The 23184-nt window shown below is 41.8% G+C and overlaps 1 protein-coding gene across 4 annotated transcripts; it reads left to right on the forward strand.

The window, feature by feature from the left end:
* Positions 1 to 3963: 3963 nt before the first annotated feature.
* ADAD1 (adenosine deaminase domain containing 1) lies at positions 3964 to 22911 on the forward strand. 4 transcript variants are annotated; one of them, XM_083593357.1, is made up of 12 exons: positions 3964 to 4005; positions 8253 to 8468; positions 9711 to 9899; positions 10634 to 10801; positions 11879 to 11965; positions 12556 to 12681; positions 13376 to 13499; positions 13832 to 14002; positions 18288 to 18514; positions 19813 to 20050; positions 20599 to 20731; positions 22008 to 22911. In XM_083593357.1, exons 2-12 carry the CDS (start codon positions 8264 to 8266, stop codon positions 22119 to 22121), a joined length of 1782 nt encoding a protein of 593 aa, XP_083449483.1. In that variant the 5' UTR covers positions 3964 to 4005; positions 8253 to 8263; the 3' UTR covers positions 22122 to 22911. The 4 variants fall into 4 exon arrangements, with proteins under 4 accessions (XP_083449483.1, XP_083449485.1, XP_083449482.1 ...); XM_083593359.1 differs by lacking the exon at positions 3964 to 4005 and adding an exon at positions 4027 to 4178; XM_083593356.1 differs by lacking the exon at positions 3964 to 4005 and adding an exon at positions 7812 to 8110.
* The last annotated feature ends 273 nt before the right edge of the window (positions 22912 to 23184 follow it).

Here is a 23184-nt window from a genome sequence, read left to right on the forward strand (position 1 = left end):
ACTGAAAGGAACCTCTCAGCAGACATTTGCCCAACCAAGCCAACTCCAGGCACAACAACATCCTTGATGCTCTTCAAGCAGCTAATGCAATGAAGAGCAGATTGGAGAACAGGATGTGTTGTGGGGAAAGGAGTGGAAATAAAAGAGAAACCACTCAAAGGGGGGGGGGGCTAGAAGCAAAGTCAGCTGGGGAGGGAACTGTTCAGGGGGGATGATAATATGCATTAAATGGCAATTGGTTTCGCTGAAATTTCTTTCAGTAGTTCGCAAATCTCAAAAAGAGAAACAAAAGAAGTTCCTTCTGGCTGAGGCCAATAGCCCATAAATGCTCGCATCCTGTTTTTACAGCAGTTAACCAGGTGACTGAGCACATGAGCATAGTATCACGATTCATGCCATAAAGAAACATGTGGCAGGAAGAGGTGCCAACATGTGAGTGAGATGGGGGAGGCTGATGTTTAGGCCTGGGCAATGTATCAATCCATTGCCCAGGACTGGTACGAGGGCCAGACCGCGATGGCAGATTCACCCTGGTGGAAGAGGGACTCGGGAGCAGTGGTGGTTTCACCTGTGATATACTGCCAGGTGAAGCTGCCATTATGGTCTGGCCCTCATACCACACGAACTGGAGGTTGGTGGGGTCTTGATCACAAGGCACCACAAGTCATACCCAGCAGGTATATAAGAGGACGACCCGGCCTGCCCAGGCCATAGGCCTGCCCATATTCTGCAATATCAAGTTACAGTATAGGAAAACTGGTGCTATTAACAGTAATCCTTCTAGTTGGTTAATTGGTTCGGCAACTTTCATGCACATGACATGTGACATTATTTCCCGTGAGAGTTAAATGATAACCAATCAGAGGCAGCTACAGGAGAGCTATGAGATTAAGATGAGGGTCAGATGCCTTGTCAATCCCAGCAGGTATATAAGAGGACGACCCGGCCTGCCCAGGTCATAGGCCTGCCCAACTTGTTTCTCAGTTGATCAAGTCCCCTGCCTCCAGATTGTGTGAGCTTCAGTCACCTCTGCCCGGGGATGGGGGTTCCTTGTCTCTCCTGGAAGAAAGAGATAGCCCGGCTGGGCAAAGGAGGAGGCAGCAACATCAAGTGGCCCTGCGCCTTGTTACCAAAAGAAAGTGCAAACCCTGCTCACACACTGAAGTGTAGGTGGGTTTCCGTGAGGCAAGACACAGTGATAACAGCAAGAACCTTTATTGAACTACATAACTGGGTAACAGGGGCAAAGCAACTGCTTATATACACTTCTGAAGGCCTGGGCCACTCCCACTCCCAACATGATTGGCTGTCTAAACTTCGAAGCTGCGAATCATGACTCAGAGTTTAACGGCCAATGGCAGAGGCCCAAATCCTGAATTGTTCTGTGATTGGATATCATGTATCGAATCAGAACACAGGAGCTCAGAATCCTTAGTCCAGACTCAAGCTCAGGCAGACACAGACCACTGAATACATAACATGCACTGCCACCCCTTTCCCCCCTATCACTCGTCTATTGCTTCCTCCCCCCCACCCCACCCCTCTGTTTGCAAGGAGCTCAACCTGCATAACATAACAACAAAACAAAACAAAATTACACACACCTCCCACAGCACTGTGAGGCCCCTGCTGGTGTCTGGATCAGTCTTCCTCAACCTGGCACATTCCAGAGGTTTTGGACTACAATTCCTATAATAAAATCATAGAATTGTAGAGTTGGAAAGGACCACGAGGGTCATCTAGATCAAGGCAGGAATCTTTTACCCAACGTGGGACTCGAACCTGCAGTCCTGAGGTTAAGCGCCTCATGCTCTACCAACTGAGCTATCTGAAGTGCCATCGGCCATGCTAGCCAGGGTTGATGGGAGTTGTAATCCTGCGAAATGTGGACGCTACCAGGCTGACAAGGCAAGTCCAGAGCAAGAGGCGTCTGCCCCCAGAAGCTTCGTTTCTCCACTTGTCTTCCTTGTTCTTTCCTCCTCAGTTTGTATCAACCTAAGGCAAATTGTAATAACTTTTTAATTTAGGGTTTCCTGGCTGGTAATTTTCCCTTCAGCTGCAAACGCACCTGCAACCAAGAGGGAAACAGCCACACACCACGTGATTTCGACCTTCGTCTCTGAGGGTTTGCTGTTTCTAAGCAATCTTCAATCTTTTCTCAGAGGCCAGGATTTCCTCTCCTTGCAGAAATAGGAAGGCTCAAGAGCTTCCCCTTCGGGACAGAAACCTCCCCTGCATAGCTGTTTCAAAAGGTGCCACACATTTTAAAACTGATTTACTGCATTTCATAAAATTTATAGCACCGCTTGGTTGTGTAAAAGGAAAAAAACCCCACTCAAAGTGGCTTTCAAAAAATGCATTAAAAACTCACACACCCATTAATGGGATATATTGAAAACACGGACACAGGGCCCTTTTTAAGCCGACCCAGAGATGGTTACTCCAAAAGATCAATGTGGAAGGGCCGCATTTGCTTGTTGTGGAAGTCTTTCTGGAACCATGGACTTCGGAAAAATAAAAACGCGTTCAAGTTGCCCAGCTTCTATTTTATCATGACGGTTTGCTCAGCGCTAAAGCACAAAACACCTGCATGCAGGTGAATGGAGGACAAGGCATTTGGAGTGTTAGATTTGGGCTACGAGGGGTTCTAACTAGATTAACCTTTGCTGTAGTTTCAAATGTGCTTTGGGTGAGGTGTCTGTGTGAATTTGCAAAGCACCTGCCAGCAGGTGAGATGCTTTATAAGCATTATTTATTAATTATTTATTAAGTTTCATTTAAAACTTGTAAGTTGCTTTGAGTAACCTTTCCCTCCATCATGAAGGTAAAGGTAAAGGGACCCCTGACCATTAGGTCCAGTCACGGACAACTCTGGGGTTTGCGCATTCATCTCACTCTATAGACCGAGGGAGCTGGCGTTTGTCTGCAGACAGCTTCCAATTCTGTGTCCAGGGCAGCTGTCTACCAGCTCCATCTGGTACACAGGCTGAGACCCTATCTGCCTGCGGACTGTCTTGCCAGAGTGGTGCACGCTCTGGTTATCTCCCACTTGGATTACTGCAATGCGCTCTACATGGGGCTACCTTTGAAGGTGACCCAGAAACTACAACAAATCCAGAATGTGGCAACTAGACTGATGACCGGGAGTGGCCACCAGGACCAAACAACACTGGTCCTAAAAGATCTTCACTGGCTCCTAGTGCATTCTGAGCACAATTCAAAGTGTTGGTGCTGACCTTTAAAATCCCAAATGGCCTCAGCCCAGTATACCTGAAGGAGCGTCTCCACCTCCATCGTTCTGCACAGACACTGAGGTCCAGCTCTGAGGGCCTTCTTGGCTGTTCCCTCACTGCAAGAAGTGAAGTTACAGGGAATCAGGCAGAGGGCCTTCTTGGTAGTGGCGCCCTCCCTGTGGAACACCCTCCCTTCAGATGTCAAGGAAATAAACAACTATACAACTTTTAGAAGACATCTGAAGGCAGCCCTGCTTAGGGAAGTTTTTAATGTTTGGTTATTTATTATGTTTTATATATTCTGTAAGCCGACCAGATTGGCTGGGGGAACCCAGCCAGGTCGACAGGGTATAAATAATAAAATTCATTCTTATTCTTATTCTTATCATACAAAAATAAATGGTTTGATCGCAGCCCTAAACCCCTCCTTGGTAGACCCCATGTAATCTTCTTGCACCACACCCCTTCATCAATGAGGTCTTGCACAAACCATTATTTCTACAGCAGGGGGAGAAACCTTTTCTTAATACTCCGCCTGTAGGATATACTAAGCATATTATACAGTATGAAGAATAGATCAGAGGTGCCTTTAAATGCTGGAGAAATGTTATGGTAATAAAAGAAAAATGGACTTTAAATAATAAGAAAGGGGGAATGAACTCTCCCTGTCACCCCTTTTTTCCTTTCAGTTGGTTTGGTCTGTTGCTTTTCTCTCCTGCTCTGTTTGCAGGGAGCCCAGATTGAGACGGGCTTGGTTGGGAGTTGCGTGTAGGTGAGGAGGAGTTGCAAGCTGGCTGACTATTTCCACGTGTCAGCAGTTGCCTTTGATATGCAAAAGCATGCTTTGGGTCTTGTAATTGTACTTGGGGGCTCAGCTGTTCACTTCTTCTTCCTCACTTACTGAGAGGCTGCTAGGTCTCTACTTTCAGTTGCGCCAGTTCTAAAGTAGGTTTTCTGGATAAATTTTGCCAGTGTTTTTTATGTTTAATTTGAACATGAAATGTTTGTGTAGGGACACTTAAAAAAAAAAAAAGCCTTCTCTTCATTAATGCCGTTTGGAATTTGGTTGAGTAATGCTTGATATATAAAATACAAACTTTTTTTTTAATGGTTTTATTTAAAAGGAAGTAAATCGAGGATGGAAAGGTTAATGTGCATATATGCCGTCATTTCTCTTAGAAATGTGTCAGGTGGCCTGCCTAACCAGAAATGTGCTTTGCCTCTTGTTGCCTTTTTAAAAAGTATTTTTATTTAGGTACTAAAAGGTACAGAACATCAAAATAACTGCACATAAATAGTAGAGGGAAGATCAAATACTAGCAATGTGGTGGCCTGGGTGAGAGGGGGGCATTCTTTTCTGCAGCTCCAAAGTTAGGGAATTTCCTCCCTGCAGTGGGTCAGTGTATCTTGCTGTTAACCAGAAGGTTGGGGGTTCGAGCCCACCCAGGGGTGGCTGTGGGCAAGATTTCTGCATTGCAGGGGTTGCACTAGATGATCCTTAAGGTCCCTTCCATCTCCACAGCTCTGAGGTTTTGTGTCTGCACTTTGACTAGGCTTTTGGCAAACGTTAAAGGCCCACTACTTTACTCTGATGATTATCACCTGCATAGTGTGTCTTCAGGACCCTCCCTATTCCTGTGGCTAATCTGTTTTAGCTGTGTTTAATTAGGAATTTCAAATGGTTTTAGCTTGCCCCGGAACCTGCTGTTGGGAAGAAAATGAATTTAATAATAAAAGCAATACTGTCGTCTTTGTAGCATTAGTTTCTGTCGCTGCCATGGCTCTGTAATCAGTCAATATTTTCAGAACCTCTGGGATGGGCTGGAAAGCATAAATGCTTTAAAAAGAAACTCAGAGAAATGCTTTTGTATTGTTACGTGGTTCAGAGACCTTAGTGCTGTCTTATCATTGCTGGGGTTTGGGTTTTTTTGAAGGGGGTGCCTAATGAAAAGTTGAATGTAAGTGGGGAGCAAAATGTAATTTGTAAGATGTGAATACAAGGCACAAAAAGAAAGTAGAGAGGTGTATTAAAATAAATGTAGTAGTGATAATAATAGAGCATGATTATTAGAGCACAGATTCATTTTGAAGGATTGATGTCAGTGGAGAGAAAGCTAACTGAGGAGTCTGACCCAAATTTTTAATACTGCTTTAGTGAATAAGAGATGTATTGTTTTGGTTTGAGATTTCCTGTAGAGATGTTCCAATTCCATTTGCTTCTCAGATGTGTACATTCTGTTTATTAGAGCTAATTTGGATGCATGGGAGTACCAAATTGGGAAGTCCCACTCACCCACCGAAAAGCATAAAGGCTATATCATCTGCAGATAAGTTTAACTTGTGTGTTGTATCATGCATTATGACACCCTCCAAAAGTGGTTTGTCCCTATTTTTTTTATATACGATGGGTGTTTTTCATTACTATTTTGCCATATTTTTCCTTTTTCCCTTTTGTTACTAAATTTGCAAATTAAAAATAGTTTTAATTTTTATAGCCAAGGTCTCTACTTATCGTCAAAAGTTCCAAAAAGTAGGGGCAAGAAAAGGCCCCTCTGTTTTGTGTGTCTATCCCAACCATGATTTCTGATTATAGCCTTACTGCCTTTCTGTAAATTACGTAGAAGTTGAACAAATTTGGAATTGAACCTCATTTGTTTTAAGAGAAGAAAGGAAAAAAATCTGATTGTGGAATGCATTGTGAAATCCAGTGATGGATTTAAGCTTATTTGCCAGTTCTTTTTCTGAAATAAAAAAACATTAAAGTATTTAAATCCTCCCTCTTACAAAGCCCACCTGATTTTTGCCAGCCAGGTGAAGCGTTAATTCTGCTAATCTGTCTGCATGAAAATATTTTTGAATCTTGATTAATGCAGTTGAATGGTTTGAGTCTAATAACAGGATCTTTGCCAGGTTTTGGTACCATTACTAACCTTGAGTCTTTCCAAGTTTCTGGAATTCATCCCCCTTCTTTTTAATTCAGATATGATGCCAAGTTTTCTTTAAAATGTTTTGTTTAAAAGTCCCATAAACCACCCAAGCCAGGTGTTTTGGTGATTTGGATTTTTTTTAAAAAGGCACTTTCCATGTATTTTTTAAAATCTCTGCCTGATGTGTGCTAACTGACAGATCTTTTAAAAAATATTTTTTATTGATTTCAAGAAAATAGAACAATGTAGAGGATGCATACATAACAGAATCAAGTGTGCGAGAGCGAGAGAGTGATTAAGACTAGGGTGAACATATGCTGATATTCTTGCCTTGCAGGGGGTTGGACTAGATGTCCTTGGGGGTCCCTTCCAACTCTACATAACTCTTCCTCTATGAAAAAAAACTCACCACATGCCACTATTCAGGTCCCCGCCCCCCAACAGACCTTTGCACCTCCCCAGCATGTTGCTGTGCATCTCCTCCCTTGGAGAGGGCTAAATGAGTTCAGAAGACACGCTAACCCTAAGGAAGGCTGCCTTTTTTCATTTTAAAGCACTCTAGTCAAGCTAGACATGAACCCTCCCAGGCCCAATAAAACTCTTGCCAGCCCACAATCTGTTAGGGGCCTGTAAGGGGTTGCAGAGAGCCTAGCCAGTGTGGTGCAATTATTAAAGTATTTGACTAGGGCCTGGGAGAGCAAGGTTCAAATCCCCACTCTGCCATGTACCTCCCTGGGCCACCTTGGGCCTAACCCACTTCACAGGCTGGGGGGAGGGGCGGGAGAACCATACACCCCACCAGGGCCAGATTTAGGTTTGATGAGGCCCTAAGCTACTGAAGGCAATGGGGCCCTTTATATGTCCGGCTGTCCTTTGTCAACAACAAGTTGCCGCTGTTTTTTGTGTTGCATATATGCTATATGGTAATTTATGGACCAGTCCATGCAGACTGTAGGCACCCTATATATAGAAATGAGCAAACCAGTGATATTTTAGGGAGCAGGCTAGCAGGTGGGGCCCATTACTTACATCACAGGAGCTTACACCATTTATTTTTGCTGTATGTCGGTTTTGTTTTACTTGTTTTTTATCTTATATTTTGGAAATGTACATCCAGGTTTTTTCCCTTTAATTTTTTTGGGGGCCCCCAAGAGAGTGGGGACCCTAAGCTATCGCTTGTCTAGCTTATACGTAAATCTGGCCACTGCACCCCACCTTGAGACCGTTGGAAGATAAAAGTGGTACAGTCGTACCTCGGGTTACAGACGCTTCAGGTTGCGTTTTTTCAGGTTACGGACCTCTGAAACCCGGAAGTACTGGAACGGGTTACTTCTGGGTTTCGGCGGTCGCGCGTGTGCAGAGGTGCTAACTTGTGCTTTGCGCATGTGCAGAAGCGCCGAATTGCAACCCGCGCCTGCACAGACGCACCGCTGCAGGTTGCGAACATGCATCCCGCACGGATCACGTTCGCAACCCGAGTGTCCACTGTATATAGATGTAAATAATTAAAGAAATAATAAATAAATGCCCCCACACACTTCAGGGGCACCAGTAACCATTGAGTATTTGTGGTGCCGCAGGAGCCGCTAGGACAATGGTAGATGTAGGGGAAGAGAGACCAAGGAAACAAGCTGCCTGTGTTACGCGTGGGGCCCTGCGAGTGGCGCACCCTGGCGCGAGTGCGTTCTCCCTCGGGCGGTTGTTGTGGGACCGCGAAAAGTGCTTCGAGAGCTTGAGCAGCCATGCCCCTCTTTGCAGCCTGCGCGCCCGGCTTCTGTTGGAATTGGTTGGTTTGGCCCAAAGGATGCTGCGTTCCGTTGGGCCAAGGTGGCGTCATTCCGTGGCTCCGGAAGGGAGGCCTACAGGCCCGGCGCATCGCTGCGCCATCTTGTCTGTGGAAGGATCGTGTGTTTGACCTTTGTTGTCGGTTTAAATCCTTTTCTGAGGAAGGTCTGGTCAAGTCAGCGGCGTTTGGGTTCCTTTCCCCCTCCTCCTTATTGCGTTACTAGGAGCGGGCAGGTATCCCTAAGGCTGGGCCCACACGCCCCAGCAGTCCTGAATCTCTGGCAATAACTCCTGCTTTTGTTTCCAGGTTGGGGCAAGATGGCGAGCGACTGGCCCCAGGCGTCCCGAGTGCCCAGCTTTGCCCAAATGCTGAAGAAGAACCTGCCCGCCCAGCCGCCGCCGCAACCTTCTCTGCAGGCCTCGGCTCCCTTGTTTCCGCAGGCAGAGAGCGCCAAAGCCATGTTTTTACCGGCAGAAACATCTAACATTTCCACCTTGGCTTCCAAGGTGACCAACATCTCAGGTAATCGTATGGTGTTGGTTTTTGTAAACAGTCGTTTTTGGCTGACGGTCTTGGAAGGCTTTTTCCTGTTGGGAATATCTGAAGGATTTTGCTTCTTTCTGGAGGAAAAGGCAGTTTCTGGCAGTTTTCTTGAATAATTTCTAACCCAGTGTCCCCCCCCCTCTTTGTGGCCAAATGCTGGCCAAAATATCTGGAGGTGGTGTGCCCTGGCCTCTCCAGATGTTGCCATGCTGTCCGACGCTGATCGGAGTTAGGTCACATCCGCACGACGTATTTTAGAGCCCTTTTAATTCTGTTTTAACTGCCATGCCAGTTTCCAGTACCCTTAACAACTACCGTTTCCACACTTCGGGTAGGCCGGGTGAGCCATGATTATTAAAGTGGCATAAGTGTTTCAAATGTGTTTCAAATAAGGCTATTTCCTATGTCTGATGTGATCGCAGCCAAATTAGCATTTTAAACTTAACTCTGCTGGTCTTAACCTGATCTGTGCTCTTCCAAATTTCTGCTGCTGCTATTTGTTTTTGTTCTCCAAAATCGTTTTTGCTTTTAACAGCAAGGTTTCTTCACCGGTCTGGCCAAAACAAAAGATACTCATTGGCCATCTGAATGTTGTGTGAGTTTATACCTCTTAAGACCGCATACCTGTGAAATCAGAATTTTTGGAGACTCAAAAAAAAATGTGTGGAGAGAACATTGATTTTGCTTATCTTAAAGCTACTTGTTCAAAGATCTTCCAGTTAATATCTCAATGCTTCATCATGTTTTATTGGTTTTAATATCTGTTTTTGCTTAAATAATTAAAACCCCTATTGAGACAAGGAATCTAGATGCATTGCTATGGGATTGTGTTCACAGGTCTTTAACAGTCCCACATTTGTGTCTTTCTTTTTAAATGTTTGTCTTTAAAGTGCCTGAAGTCCCTTAATTATATGTGGAAATATCCCAAGAATTCCCCAGTATCCATAATAGGCTTTATGTGCAAGCAGTCTACAGTTCAATCTCATTCCACCTGATTGATTCTCATTACCTTGTTCATTGAGAGAAATACCACATAAATGTCATATATAAAAACTTCATAAAGTAACAACCCTGAAAATAAAAATGGCTTTTAAAATGTTGGAAAATGTCATGATGCTTTTGATAAGGTGAAGAAGCACTTTCTGAATAGCCAAAAATGAACTGACAAAAGCTGCCAAGCAAATATTTTGACTTATGCTATTATCAACTAATGCATTTTAGGTCAAGTTCCTGACTGCCTATATTCCAAAGCAGGACCCATTGTTCCAATCACTTCACTTCCTCCCAAGAAAATCCCGAAGGAATTTGTCACAAAATATAAACGAGGGGATATAAACCCAGTGTCTGCTTTGCATCAGTTTGCACAAATGCAGCGCGTACAGCTTGAATTAAAGGAAACAGTAGCAACAGGTAAATATATATATATTTTAAAATAAAATCACTTTCTTGGGAATCCACTCTATTCTAGTACTGGGACATTACAGGTGCTGTTTAACAGGTGGCATTCAAAGCTGCCATATAATATTAGTTTCAATATTATTATTATTATTATTATTATTATTATTATTATTATTATTATGTTATTTCAATGGCTGCACAACTTGATTAAAATCGACCCATGACATACTATTCCTTGGTTGCCATTTAGATATTTTGCAGCCTTTCCTGTGCTACCGCCATTGCTTCATAAAATGTTGGAGAGGTCACTTGCCTTTGCTTGGTTGCAACTTAGTATCCTTATTGCCTGCTCTAGAAATGCAAAGCATAAGTCATAATCCTGGGAATTGGTATCTAGATGTCTAAAACATTTATCTAGAAGAAGTTTCTGTCATTTGACAGTCCCAAATAACTGATTAGGAACCCAATTTAAATTGGAAATGAAAACAATATTCAAATTTATGTCATACTTGAAGTTCGGTGTGGCAATGATATGATAGCTACATCTTGGTTTGGCTGGAGAATGAAGATTAGGAAAGAGCAGCGCTGTCTGCATATCCCTGGAATGGTTGGTTTTCTACCAATATTGAGCTATTAGATACAACGGAATTCAAATTTGGTGAAATGCAATATTCATAAATTATAATAATATAAAACTTTTACAGTTGCATTTATCTAAAAAAAGATTTCCTTTGGCACTTTTTAAGGTAATCTCTTGGGATCATACTTTGCATTTTGTGCTGTGGTTGATGGCATTCAGTATAAGACTGGATTGGGGCAAAACAAGAAGGAATCAAAATCCAATGCCGCAAAACTTGCTCTTGATGAATTACTGCAGTTAGATGAGACAGAACCAAAACCTCTAGAAAATCCAGGTACTTTTGCTACTATGATGTTTGTCTCTTCACTGTCAGGTTTAGGGGTGGGGGAACAATGTTATCGTAGACTAACCCAATCTTTTATTCTGTATTAGGGCCCTAGCGCTGGGGATACTGAAAAGAGGGGCAGATAGTACTGTATCTTCTTGCCCCCGTTTCAAGTAGCACTGCCATGTTTTTGAATCTTCATAGTGTCTATGATGTGTGTCGGAATATTCCAAAGTTTTGGCCTCGCGGGGTCTAGTTGTATTGTAGCCTTATTGGACTTTACCAATTGGTTGGGTGAGCGTTGCTCTTGGATGGGAGGAAGGAAGTCAAATGACACCGAGGGTTGGTTCAGAGAAAGAGTTTATTCTGCTCTCCGGATAGCAGAAGGCACTTGCGTGGTCAGCTCACAGCAAGTCCAAAGAAATGAGAGATTTCATGCAGTATATATATCCTCCAGGCACCCTCTCCCCCCTTCTCCAGGAATCCAGCCACGTCAGCTTGTACACGCAGGTTGACATCACAGGTGTCCCTGCTCCGGCACTCTTAACCATAAAAGGGTTTTCCTTCCTGTACTTCTGACCATAAAAGGGTATTCCTGTTCCTATACTCTTATCTTGGAGCAAGAGGTCACCAACTTCAGGAACACACTCTGGCGCTGTTCCCGGACTAGGTCTGTGCGTCTTTGTGGTCAGGACGTAAGATAAGGCACAGACGTGTCTTCCCTGTTCTACTGGTACAGTCAAGGCCATCCTTGCTGTCACAAACTGATAAAGGAGAGGGCTCTGAGCACTTGTCTATACAGCCGGGTTTTTGTTTATACATTGACTCAGAGCTCAAGTTAATGGATTTTAGCTAAGGAAAAATAGGGATTTTGGTGCCTATTTCAAACTGCCTGCACAGTCAGTTTTGGGTTTGGGAAACCCATTCCTTCAGTATTGCAGACAGTTGATGTGTGGAGTACTTTGACTATTCCAGAGAACAGTTGTGTTGGTTTGTAGCATATATTGGTTAAAGGAGCATATATTTCTCTTAAGTAACATGTTAGGTTGTTATCTTCTCATTTTTTCCAATTTGGTATCTTTGCAGGTCATCCCAGGAATCTTTCAGAAAGTACAACCGTAACTGAACCCCAAAGAACAGCTGAAGCTAGCTACGTTTCAAAGCTTCCTTATGGTCGGCATTTTCTGTTTTTCTATCAAATGTATGGTTGTGCATGTTCATTTTTTAATTACCAAATAAACTGCTGTTTCCATAGCACGGTTTACAAGTGAGCCACTAACCCACGCTTGGGGTGCCAAGCAAGACCTTCATTGGTGCCTTAATATCTGCAGGTGTTGGTTTGGTGATCGCTGTATAAAGTGTAGAATTGTTAGGCTTATAAAGATGGAACTTTGTTGTGGCATCTCAAGTTAGCTATCACTCCGGTTTTTTCATTTATGCTTTGTTTTTGGTCAACTAAAAACAACTATTATTGGTGATATAACCAGAGATGCAGTAGGCTACATAATCTAGTGAATGGCACGGAAGAACTGTTGTGTAAAGATAAGTTTGCTTATGTACTACTTGTATATTCTTAAGAAAGCAGATCATTACTTGAAGTACTCTCTGTGGACTCCCAAGAGAAGGATTTACTATTCCACACTTCCTCCTTTTACCAAGGAGAATAAACATTCATGCACACTATTTTTCCCCTTTAGTGATGATCGCCAATATTTCTAAACAGCTGATTTTGATTCTTTGCTTTTTCTTTATAACTTTACTAGAAGGGCTGCATCTTGCGTATGAAAAGATTTCTCAAGCTGTCAGGGAAACATTCAACAGCTTGACTGCTAAATATCCAGAGTACCAGAGTTGTAGCAGTTCGCTGGCTGCTTTCATAATTGAAAGAGGTAAGCATAAACGTTGTTGTTTAAATTGCTCTAGGGCAGCATTGGCAACTTCTGGTCCCCATAAAGCCGCCCTATTCCCCCCCCCCCAGTGATGTGGTTTGGCTCAAACCATGCTCACTTGTTCATCACTGAAAGTTAGGCGTGGGACTGGTGAGGATCTAGCGTCAAATTCGAAAGGAAATATTGAGAGGTGCTGTCGCTTAGGAATTTGGCACATACAGTGGTACCTTGGTTTGAGAACAGCTTAGTTTATGAACAACTTGGATTAAGAACGCCGCAAACCCGGAAGTAGGTGTTTTGGTTTGTGAACTTTGCCTTGGAAGCAGAACATGTTCCGCTTCTTGTTGAGTGTGTGCCATTTGTAAATTGAGCCCCCCGCTGCTATGGGAAAGCACGCCTTGGTTTAAGAACGCTTTGGTTTAAGAACGGACTTCCAGAACGGATTAAGTTCATAAACCAAGGTACCACTGTATTGCCTGGCTTGCATCTTACGTATGATGTTAAGTGATGGATAGGCCTGTCAAACTGGCCTACAGGGAGCTGACAGCTTGTGGCTCCAGTCCTTTGTTCAAATTCAGTTCTGCACCCCTGTTCTATCTAGGGAGTATCTCTAAAAATATCATCGAATAAAAACAAAGCTGAATTCCAAAATGGGCAACTAAATTTCTCAAATGTTTTGTTTGTTTGTTTTTAGTTAGACAGCATGAGGTGGTAGCTATCGGAACAGGTGAATTCAACTATAGTCAATGTGGTCATCCAGATGGGAGAATATTGCATGACTCTCATGCTGTTGTTACTGCAAGACGCTCTCTTCTTAGGTAAAAAAATAAATAACGCTGCTGCTGTTTCTCAAAACTGCTGCCGGGTACACTTGTACCGTGCCTTGGAGGGCTAAACTGGTCAGGGACCCATACCAGGGGTCTACTGGACTTAAACTGTCATGCCAAGAATGCCCTGGGCCTCCCAGCCAACTGGGGACTCCCGCCCCGGCCCTCAGACCAGCTCTTCCCGGGCCTGCTAATTCTTGGGAATATGTAATTTGACTCTAAAAGTAATTTGACACTAAAAGTTTTGTGTTCATCCTGGTTTCTCTACTACAGATTTTAAATGCATCCTGTGTTGTATCTGAAATACTTATGCTTCTTTCAAGGTATTTTTATAGACAGCTTTTGCTCTACTACAGTAAAAATGCTGCCATGATGGATAAGTCCATATTTTGCATTGAGCCATCTTCAAACTTGCTTGCGCTAAAACCAAACGTAAGCATATTTCTCTACATGAATCAGTTACCAAAAGGATCTGCTCAGATTAAGTCCAGGCTGTAAGTATTAGACATTCCAACATTATATTTTTTTTTTTAAATAATTTTTATTACGTTTCTTTTCATAATTTTGACAATTCAATACAATACAGAAAAACCCAAATACAAGAAACAATTTTTGATTTTTTTAACAAAAAAGAAAACCATTGGACTTCCCCACACCTTCCAGATCTGCGTTCTTTGTAGTAGCAATATCAGCAATTTGTTACCTTATTTCAAACCTTGTTGGAACTTTCCATTATTATGTACCCATATTCAGTATATTGTATCTTAACTTTGTTACCTTTTAAAATAAACATAAAATGTTTGATTCACATTGACTTCTTTTCTCATTTGTCATTAATTTTACCATTTGCTTAATCATATTTGCTAAAGCGTAACCTTTCCAAAAACATGCACTGTCTTAAAGTTCATACAGCTTATAGTATTTTTGCAAATAGTCTTTAAATTTTTTCCAATCCGCCTCGACTGATTCTTCATCCAAATCTCGGATTCTGCCGGTCATTTCAGCTAGTTCCATATAGTCCATCAACTGCGTCTGCCATTCCTCCAACGTGGGTAAATCTTGTGTCTTCCAATTCTTTGCGATGAGTATTCTTGCTGCTGTGGTAGCATACATAAACAAAGTTCTATCTTTCTTTGACACTTTCTGGTCTACCATGCCCAGCAGGAAGGCCTCTGGTTTCTTGGGAAAGGTATACTTAAATACCTTTTTCAGTTCATTGTAAATCATTTCCCAGAAGGCCTTCACTTTTGGGCAGGTCCACCAGAGATGAAAAAATGTCCCTTCTGCCTCCTTACATTTCCAACATTTGTTATCAGACAGGTGATATATCTTAGCTAGCTTGACTGGGGTCATGTACCACCGGTATAACATTTTCATAATATTTTCTTTCAGGGCACTACATGCCGTAAATTTTATCCCGTTGTTCCATAACCTTTCCCAGTCTTCAAACATAATGTTATGTCCGACATCCTGTGCCCATTTTATCATGGCAGATTTAACTGTCTCATCCTGTGTATTCCACTTAAGCAGCAAGTTGTACATTCTCGATAATACCTTAGTTTTTGGTTCTAACAATTCTGTCTCCAATTTCGATTTTTCCACTTGGAAACCAACTTTTTTATCCAATTTAAAAACCTCTTGAATTTGAGCATAGTGTAACCAATCTCGCACCTTATTTTTTAGTTTATCCTTACTCTGCAGTTTCCAGTTGTCTCCAATTTTTTCGATTATTTCCCAATATTTCGGCCAATAGGCCTCCATATTGGGTCTTTTTCGAGCCTTGGCCTCCACTGGTGATAGCCACCTCGGGGTTTTACTCTCTAATAAGTCCTTATATTTCATCCAGACTGCAAAAATTGATTTTCTGACAATATGATTTTTGAACAGTTTATGAACCTTAACCTTGTCGTACCATAGATATGCATGCCAACCAAAAGCATTATCAAACCCTTCCAGATCCAGGACATCAGTGTTTTCTAACAAAAACCAATCTTTCAACCAGCAGAAGGCTGCAGATTCATAATATAACCTCAAGTCCGGCAGGGCAAACCCTCCTCTTTCTTTCGAGTCAGTTAGTATTTTAAACTTTATTCGAGGCTTTTTGCCCTGCCAGACAAACCCAGATATATCCTTCTGCCATTTTCCAAAACATTCCACTCTGTCCACGATCTGTAGGGTCTGAAACAAAAATAACATTTTCGGCAATACATTCATCTTTATAGCTGCTATTCGACCCAACAAGGAAAGTTTCAATCTTGACCAAATTTCTAAGTCCTTCTTAATTTCCGACCAACATTTTTCATAATTGTCTTTAAATAAGTTCAAATTTTTGGAAGACAAATAGATCCCTAGGTATTTCACCTTTTTAACCACATTTAATTCTGTTTCTCTCTGAAACCCCTCTGTTTCTGTAGATGTCAAGTTTTTGGCCAAAACCTTAGTCTTTTGTTTGTTCAACTTAAATCCTGCAACCCGACCAAACTCATGAATAAGTTCTAAAACTCTTTTTGTACTGGGTTCTGGCTCCTGTAATGTCAAAACTAAGTCATCTGCAAAAGCTTTCAGTTTATATTGTTTCACTCCGACCTCTATCCCTTGTACCAACCGGTCCTCCCTAATCATGTTCAATAGCACCTCCAGGACTGAAATGAATAAAAGAGGGGATAGAGGGCACCCTTGTCGTGTCCCTTTTTCAATTTTAAATTCCTCCGTCACCACATTGTTCACTATTAATTTAGCTTTCTGTTCTGAATAGATTGCTTCTATTCCATTTTCAAACCCCCGTCCCACTCCCATCCCTTCCAAATTTTTCTTCATAAACTTCCAAGATATATTATCAAATGCTTTCTCCGCATCAATGAAGATTAAAACCGCCCTTGTGTTCCTATTGGTTTGCAATAGTTCCAAAATGTCAATGATGTTTCTGGTATTTCCATATAAATGTCTACCAGGGAGAAAGCCAGCTTGGTCCTTGTGAATTACTTCATTTAAGACCTTTTTAAGTCTGCTTGCTAAAATGTCTGCAAATATTTTGTAATCCACATTCAGGAGTGAGATGGGACGGTAGTTCTTAAGCTGGGTCTTTTCAGATTCTAGCTTGGGTATCAATGTGATGAATGCTTCTTTCCACGTTTCCGGTGCCCTCTTCCCCTCCATGATCTGGTTGCATACCTCCATCAAAGGCTGTGTCAAGTAGTCCTTCAAAGTCTTGTAGTATTTGGAGGTAAGCCCATCCGGGCCTGGAGATTTGCCAAGTTGCATATTCTGAATGGCACCTTCAATTTCCTGTTGAGTTATTTTACAATTCAAGATTGATCTTTTATCTTGGGTTATTTTTGGTAGTCCATTTATCCTTAAAAATTGATCTATCTCCAACTCTTTCTGAGGCCCTTGTGCATAAAGTTCTTTGAAGTATCTGTGGAAGCACTTCCTGATTTCTTCTGGTTTCTGAACCATTCTTCCTTCAATCTCTAGATTTGTCACTGTATTTAACTTTTGTCTTTTGACATTCCAACATTATAAAGTTTAATTCGTGCAGATGGATTTTTCTCATTAAGATGGTTTTACATTGTATTTGCTGTACAAGAAAGTAATATTGATTAGTCTGATTTGTAACACATTATTGCAGAGGTTTGCAGTTAGGATTATTGGAAGGCCAACCTACTGAAAAGAAAAAGGGAGAGTAACGTAGAAGTGATGCAAAATCAAATTTAAGTGAAGCCCAGTTCATACAGATAGCTGTTAATTTTATTTTCACAGCTTCAAACATCTATCTTTTGATTTTCCCCAAGCACTGAGTTAGTGTAAATTTACAGTGCTTTGTTCACAACTGAAGGGATAGAACTCTCTTTGATAAATTAACTCATATGCAATTAGCCAATTATTACCAAACATGTTTTGCTTTTGTATGTATGTATGTATGTATGTATGCAGACTTCTACCCATTTACAGTAGGTTTTTCTGGGCTGTGAACCAGTCATTCCACAGGAATAGAGGGCACTTTTTGGTGGGCACCACCTGTTTCCATCTTGGAAAGGAGCTCCCTGCCTCCCCAAACTGGCTCCGTTCATATTGAAGATGAAGACTAGCTGTTGCAGAATCCAAGCCTTAAAAGATCTCCCTTGTAGGCATAGCTTCCTAGTGGTTGAGAAGGGGTCCTCTTGAAAGAAATAATTGATATTGTGATTGTGACAACAGTTATGAATGTGGAGCCTGTCCTGTTATGTATGTTTCCATGTACAGTGGTACCTCAGGTTAAGTACTTAATTCATTCCGGAAGTCTGTTCTTAACCTGAAACTGTTCTTAACCTAAAGCACCACTTTAGCTAATGGGGCCTCCTGCTGCTGCTGCACTGCCAGAGCACGATTTCTGTTCTCATCCTGAAGCAAAGTTCTTAACCTGAAGCAATATTTCTGGGTTAGCAGAGTCTGTAACCTGAAGCGTATGTAACCTGAAGCGTATGTAACTTGAGGTACCACTGTATTAGCATGCTATTGCTTGCCAGGGTGATAGGAAAAGGTCAGTTGGAAGGAAATCACATACTGCTGATAGCTCGCTATTAGCCAAAGATACCATAGTTCTTTGAGCTGTTGACCTAGCACAAAAGGAGCCTTGCCAGCTACCTTTAGTCCCTGAGAGGGGCTAGAACTTGAGTTCCGTCAAGTTCTGACTGAAAAAAAGCCCTGGTATAAAGGCATTCACTTAGAGGCTGACTTCTATTTTGCTATGACTGGGGAAACTGCTATATCTTAATTATTGTGCTATATACTTAATTATAGACGCCTCAGTCCCAATTCTGCATCTGCATTTGAAGCTGATGAGGAACTGTGCCTTCATGTCGCTGTTGAAGGCAAGGTTTATCTCACGGTCTACTGTCCTGCTGAAATTTCCAGAATAAGCAGCATGTCTGCTAGTGACAAACTGACAAGATGGGAAGTACTGGGTGTTCAGGGAGCCCTGCTAAGTCACTTCATTCAGCCCGTTTATGTTAACAGGATCATTGTTGGTAAGTGAGTGACTTCTGTTTATTAAATACTGTTAAAATGCATCATAACTGATCACATACTTTCACGCTTGTCTGTTGGGTTGTTAAGTGGCCCCCGAAACAGAACAGCTTCTGAAACATACAGTGACATGAAATTTAGCTTGTAAGTTTGATAAATGTCTTATCTTTTTTTTCTATTCAAAGTATTTAACCAGCTTACAAAATTTGGTACTAAAATATAAAACGACATTTTAAAAGCCTTTCACAACCTAGTGCCCTCCAGATGTCATGGGTTACAGTTCCCATAGCACTAATGGGAACTGTAGTTCGAGATAATCAAAACATAGTTTTGAAAAATTTTGATTTACAGGTTGAAAGCTAAGTCTATCCAATCTCTGGGCCAATTGACATGAAATCAGTTCATCTGTATGCTACAGTCGCATGGTGTTTGTATTTTTATTCTGTACCCTTTGCATGAAAAGATCACCTCTCTGCCATTTCTGATTGTGAACACCAGTAATGTTTGAGAGAGAGTTCCATGTTTGTGAACACTTACGCACAGGGTAGAAAGCTGCACTTGGTGTAATAATAATAATATTATAATAATTTATTATTTGTACCCCGCCCATCTGGCTGGGTTTCCCAGCCACTCTGGGTGGCTTCCACAAAGACCAAAAATACACTAAGATGTCACACGTTAAAAACTTCCCTGAACAGGGCTGCCTTAAGATGTCTTCTGAATGTCAGGTAGTTGTTTATCTCTTTGACATCTGATGGGAGGGTGTTCCACAGGGCAGGCGCCACTACCGAGAAGGCCCTCTGCCTGGTTCCCTGTAGCTTTGCTTCTCGCAATGAGGGAACCGTCAGAAGGCCCTCGGTGCTCGATCTCAGCGTCCAGGCAGAACGATGGGGGTGGAGACGCTCCTTCAGTTATACTGGGCCGAGGCGGTTTAGGGCTTTAAAGGTTAACACCAACACTTTGAATTGTGTTCGGAAACGTACTGGGAGCCAATGTAGGTCTTTCAAGACTGGTGTTATGTGGTAAACTTCCTAGTGCACATCCAGTATGCACCTTGTGTGTTTAGACTTGAGTCTCTCCTTTCAGTCAATATTAAATATTAAAACACTGGCTGTTTCCTAGTATCTGTGTTCAGTGTGCTACGTGTCTTGTTAACTTCTGAAAACTAATGTTCTATGGGAATGGGGCTTAAAGCAGAGTGTGAATGGTAACTGTACATCTCCATAGAGCAAAGGTTCAGAGTCTAGAAGCATGCCTTGATCTTCTCTTAATATTTGGTGTGGTTCTTAATGTTTTTTAGGGGATGGGAACTGCCATGATACGCGAGGATTGGAAATAGCTATCAAACAACGGGTAGATGATGCTCTCACTTCAAAACTGCCCATGTTCTACATGGTGAACAAACCTCGCATTAGCTTGGTATCTGCTGCTTGCGCTGTACAGGTAGATTTGGAACGCAGATCTCTTAGTTTGAATTGGTCCCAAGGAGACTTGTCGCTGGAGGTCGTAGATGGGCTAAATGGGAAGATCACAGAAAGGTAAATGTTTATAACAAAAAGTACATTAAATTGAAAGAAGCACCTTAGCTTAATCGTCCTCTGTTCAAAACAAGTGGGAAGTTATTCTCATGTGCTCGGTCCCTGCTCCTGCCAACCTACCAGTTCGAAAGCACACCAAAAAGTGCAAGTAGATAAATAGGTACCGCTCCGGCGGGAAGGTAAATGGCGTTTCCGTGCACTGCTCTGGTTTCGGTGTTCCGTTGCGCCAGAAGTGGCTTAGTCATGCTGGCCACATGACCCGGAAAAACTGTCTGCAGACAAACGCCGGCTTCCTCGGCCTGTAAAGCAAGATGAGCGCCACAACCCCAGCATCATCCGTGTCTGGACTTAACTGTCATGGGTCTTTTACCTTTACTTTTAATCTTGGTTATGCATTCTATAAAATAACTTTGAAAGAGAGGTTTCTGGTTTTCCACGTAACCCTAAAACCTGTTAAGGATTTTCAGTAACTTTGCTCTCTATAACTAGTTGAATTCAGACAAATAACCACTAGTGTGCTCTCTATCGTCACTATTTTGCATACCTAGTTCACCCTTCAAAAGTGGCATTTCGATGGCAAGTCGTCTTTGCAAGGCCGCAATGTTAAGTCGTTTCAATTTAGTGGTTAAAGAATCAAAGAGAGATGATTTACTTAAAGCGGGCACGTACCACGAAGCAAAGGTAAGACTTGATGAAAGGAAACTTGCTGTAAGTGCAGATCTCGTGAATTCTATTTTGTTCATTCACTGAGTTCAGAATTGGTTTGGTTTTAATGCTAGCAAGGGGAAACAGATCTTGTTATTTGAATAGCTGTTAATCTAAAGGTCACAGTTCAATAGTATTCATTAATCTGGAAAGAAATTCAGTAGTATACGTGGTTTTATTGTATTTTAAAACAAGAGCACATCGGTAATTTGTTTACCATGATACAGGGAAGAAATTTAGTAATCTATCCATCTGCTTTAACCAATGTGTTAAATTGGCTTTAATCTTGTATTTAAAAGATAGGAGTAGCATGATAAAGTAGCTTCAAACTGTAGAAAGGGCTGGGGCTGGGGGTTAAAGGCAGTTTGCATAGGTTAGTGGGGTAGGAGAGTGTACACTCCTGACAGGAGGCTTAGTTGGGTCAGAATTGACTGTAAACTTCCAGAGTTAGTGCTAAATACAGTAATTCTGCTAATGAGCCACCACAGCTGCTAAAAGGCCGTGAAGGTCAGCGGTTCGAATCCCTGCAACTGGGTGAGCTCCCGTTGCTCGGTCCCTGCTCCTGCCAACCTAGCAGTTCGAAAGCACCTCAAAGTGCAAGTAGATAAATAGGTACCGCTCTGGCGGGAAGGTAAACGGCTTTTCCATGCGCTGCTCTGGTTCTCCAGAAGCAGCTTAGTCATGCTGGCCACATGACCCGGAAGCTTTACTCCCTCAGCCAGTAAAGCAAGATGAGCGCTGCAACCCCAGAGTCGTCTGTGACTGGACCTAACGGTCGGGGTCCCTTTACCTTTTTACCCATTTACTATATGAAACCAAAGGGGCGCATTGGTTGCCAGATGTGAAATATATGGGCATTATTTTCAGCTCTCCTACCCAGCTACATTATGCGAGAGTGCTCTCCCCAGGGAGACTTGCTTGTCACCTTATTTAGGCACCAAGTGAAAACATTTCCCTGTAACCAGTCCTTTGGCAGTTTAAGCAATTTATGTCTTTTTAAATATGTTTGTGGCGGGGGGGGGGGTGTATTGCTTTTCATTTCTTACATTGTATTTTGTTTTTTATGTCGTGTACCGCCCTGTGATTTTTGGATGATAATTATTGTTAATAATAATTTTATTAGAGATAAATAGGCCTTTTGGTGCATGTGCATTTCAACAAGCTTGCCGTATGCAAACTTTCAAAACACATTGTGGGGATTTTTTTATACCAACCTCACTGTTAAATTATTAATTGAACTTTTAAAATTTAGATTATGGCAGAGTCCTACCAAGGAGCGAAATATTTGCTGAAAACCTACCTGGAGCAGCATGGTTTTGGGTCTTGGATTGTGAAGTCTCCACGTATTGAACAATTCAGTATGTAAAGATTAATATGTCGGCTCCGGAGCTCTTGAAGTAGACTAGTTTTTTGAGTTTCTTAACTTTTTCATTGGTTCTTAACTTTTTAGATCAATACAGCGTCAACTGATTGCTGGAAAAAATGTACATACGCAAAATAAGTTAGCTAAGTTGTTAATATATGCGGGCCATTTTTATTACTATAGTTTGGTGTTTTATGTGTGTTATGCATTTGCAGTAATATATTTTTAATTGTTTTCTCATACTTTGGCGACGAAGCTTTAAAATAAGTGAGGTTGAACAATGGAAAAGTGGAGAATTGTGTGCTGGCAATTATTATTTTGCTAGATTCAGTACCTGCTTGTAATGGCAGTGCAAGTTACCATGTCATCACCTTGTTTTAAAGATTGGTTGCTTCTCTTCTGGCTTTAAAAGCCACAATTTTCCTTATTAATCATCATTAAACTTTGGTGGGCTATATATTTTTTCAGTTTTGGGCACTCAAGTTTAGGAAACTACAGCAGTAGAAAACCCCACGAGCGCAGGGTCAAACCAAATATGTGATCTACTCATGGTCCATTATGGAAAACAGGCCTGCAAGCTTTTCAAGCCCAGTATTTTGTGCATAATTGTGTTTGCATTTGGAAACAACTTGGAAATTGCATCACGTGTCCTAAATATTTCATTTGCAATTTGACTTCAGAGATGATGTTGATGACTTAATGTCCTTTTCCCTCTAAAATCCTTAAGACTGAAAGGGTCTTAATCACATACCATAGTTTGCCATTAAAATTAATCTACCCAGCTTCATAAAAAGTTGTGTGTGATACATCGAGTTCCGAGAACTAGCAAGCTCACAAATGTTCTACTGCTTCTGTGGTCCAAATGGTAAAAATGTGCAAACCAGTAGCCAAAGGGATATATTTAATGCCATTTCATCGAAGTTGGTGTCCCCCCTTCAGGAGTTGGTTTATATATGGGCAGGTATCTTGGAAAAGGCATTTATTGTGGTTAAGCTGTTTCAAGAGTCCTCATAATCTAAGTTTTTGAATCAAAGTGAAGGAAGTTTCATGTATATTGGCAGTCAAA

The sequence above is a fragment of the Podarcis filfolensis genome (assembly GCF_964270895.1).
Source record: "Podarcis filfolensis genome assembly, chromosome: 17".
In the NCBI taxonomy this organism is placed as follows: Eukaryota; Metazoa; Chordata; class Lepidosauria; order Squamata; family Lacertidae; genus Podarcis; species Podarcis filfolensis.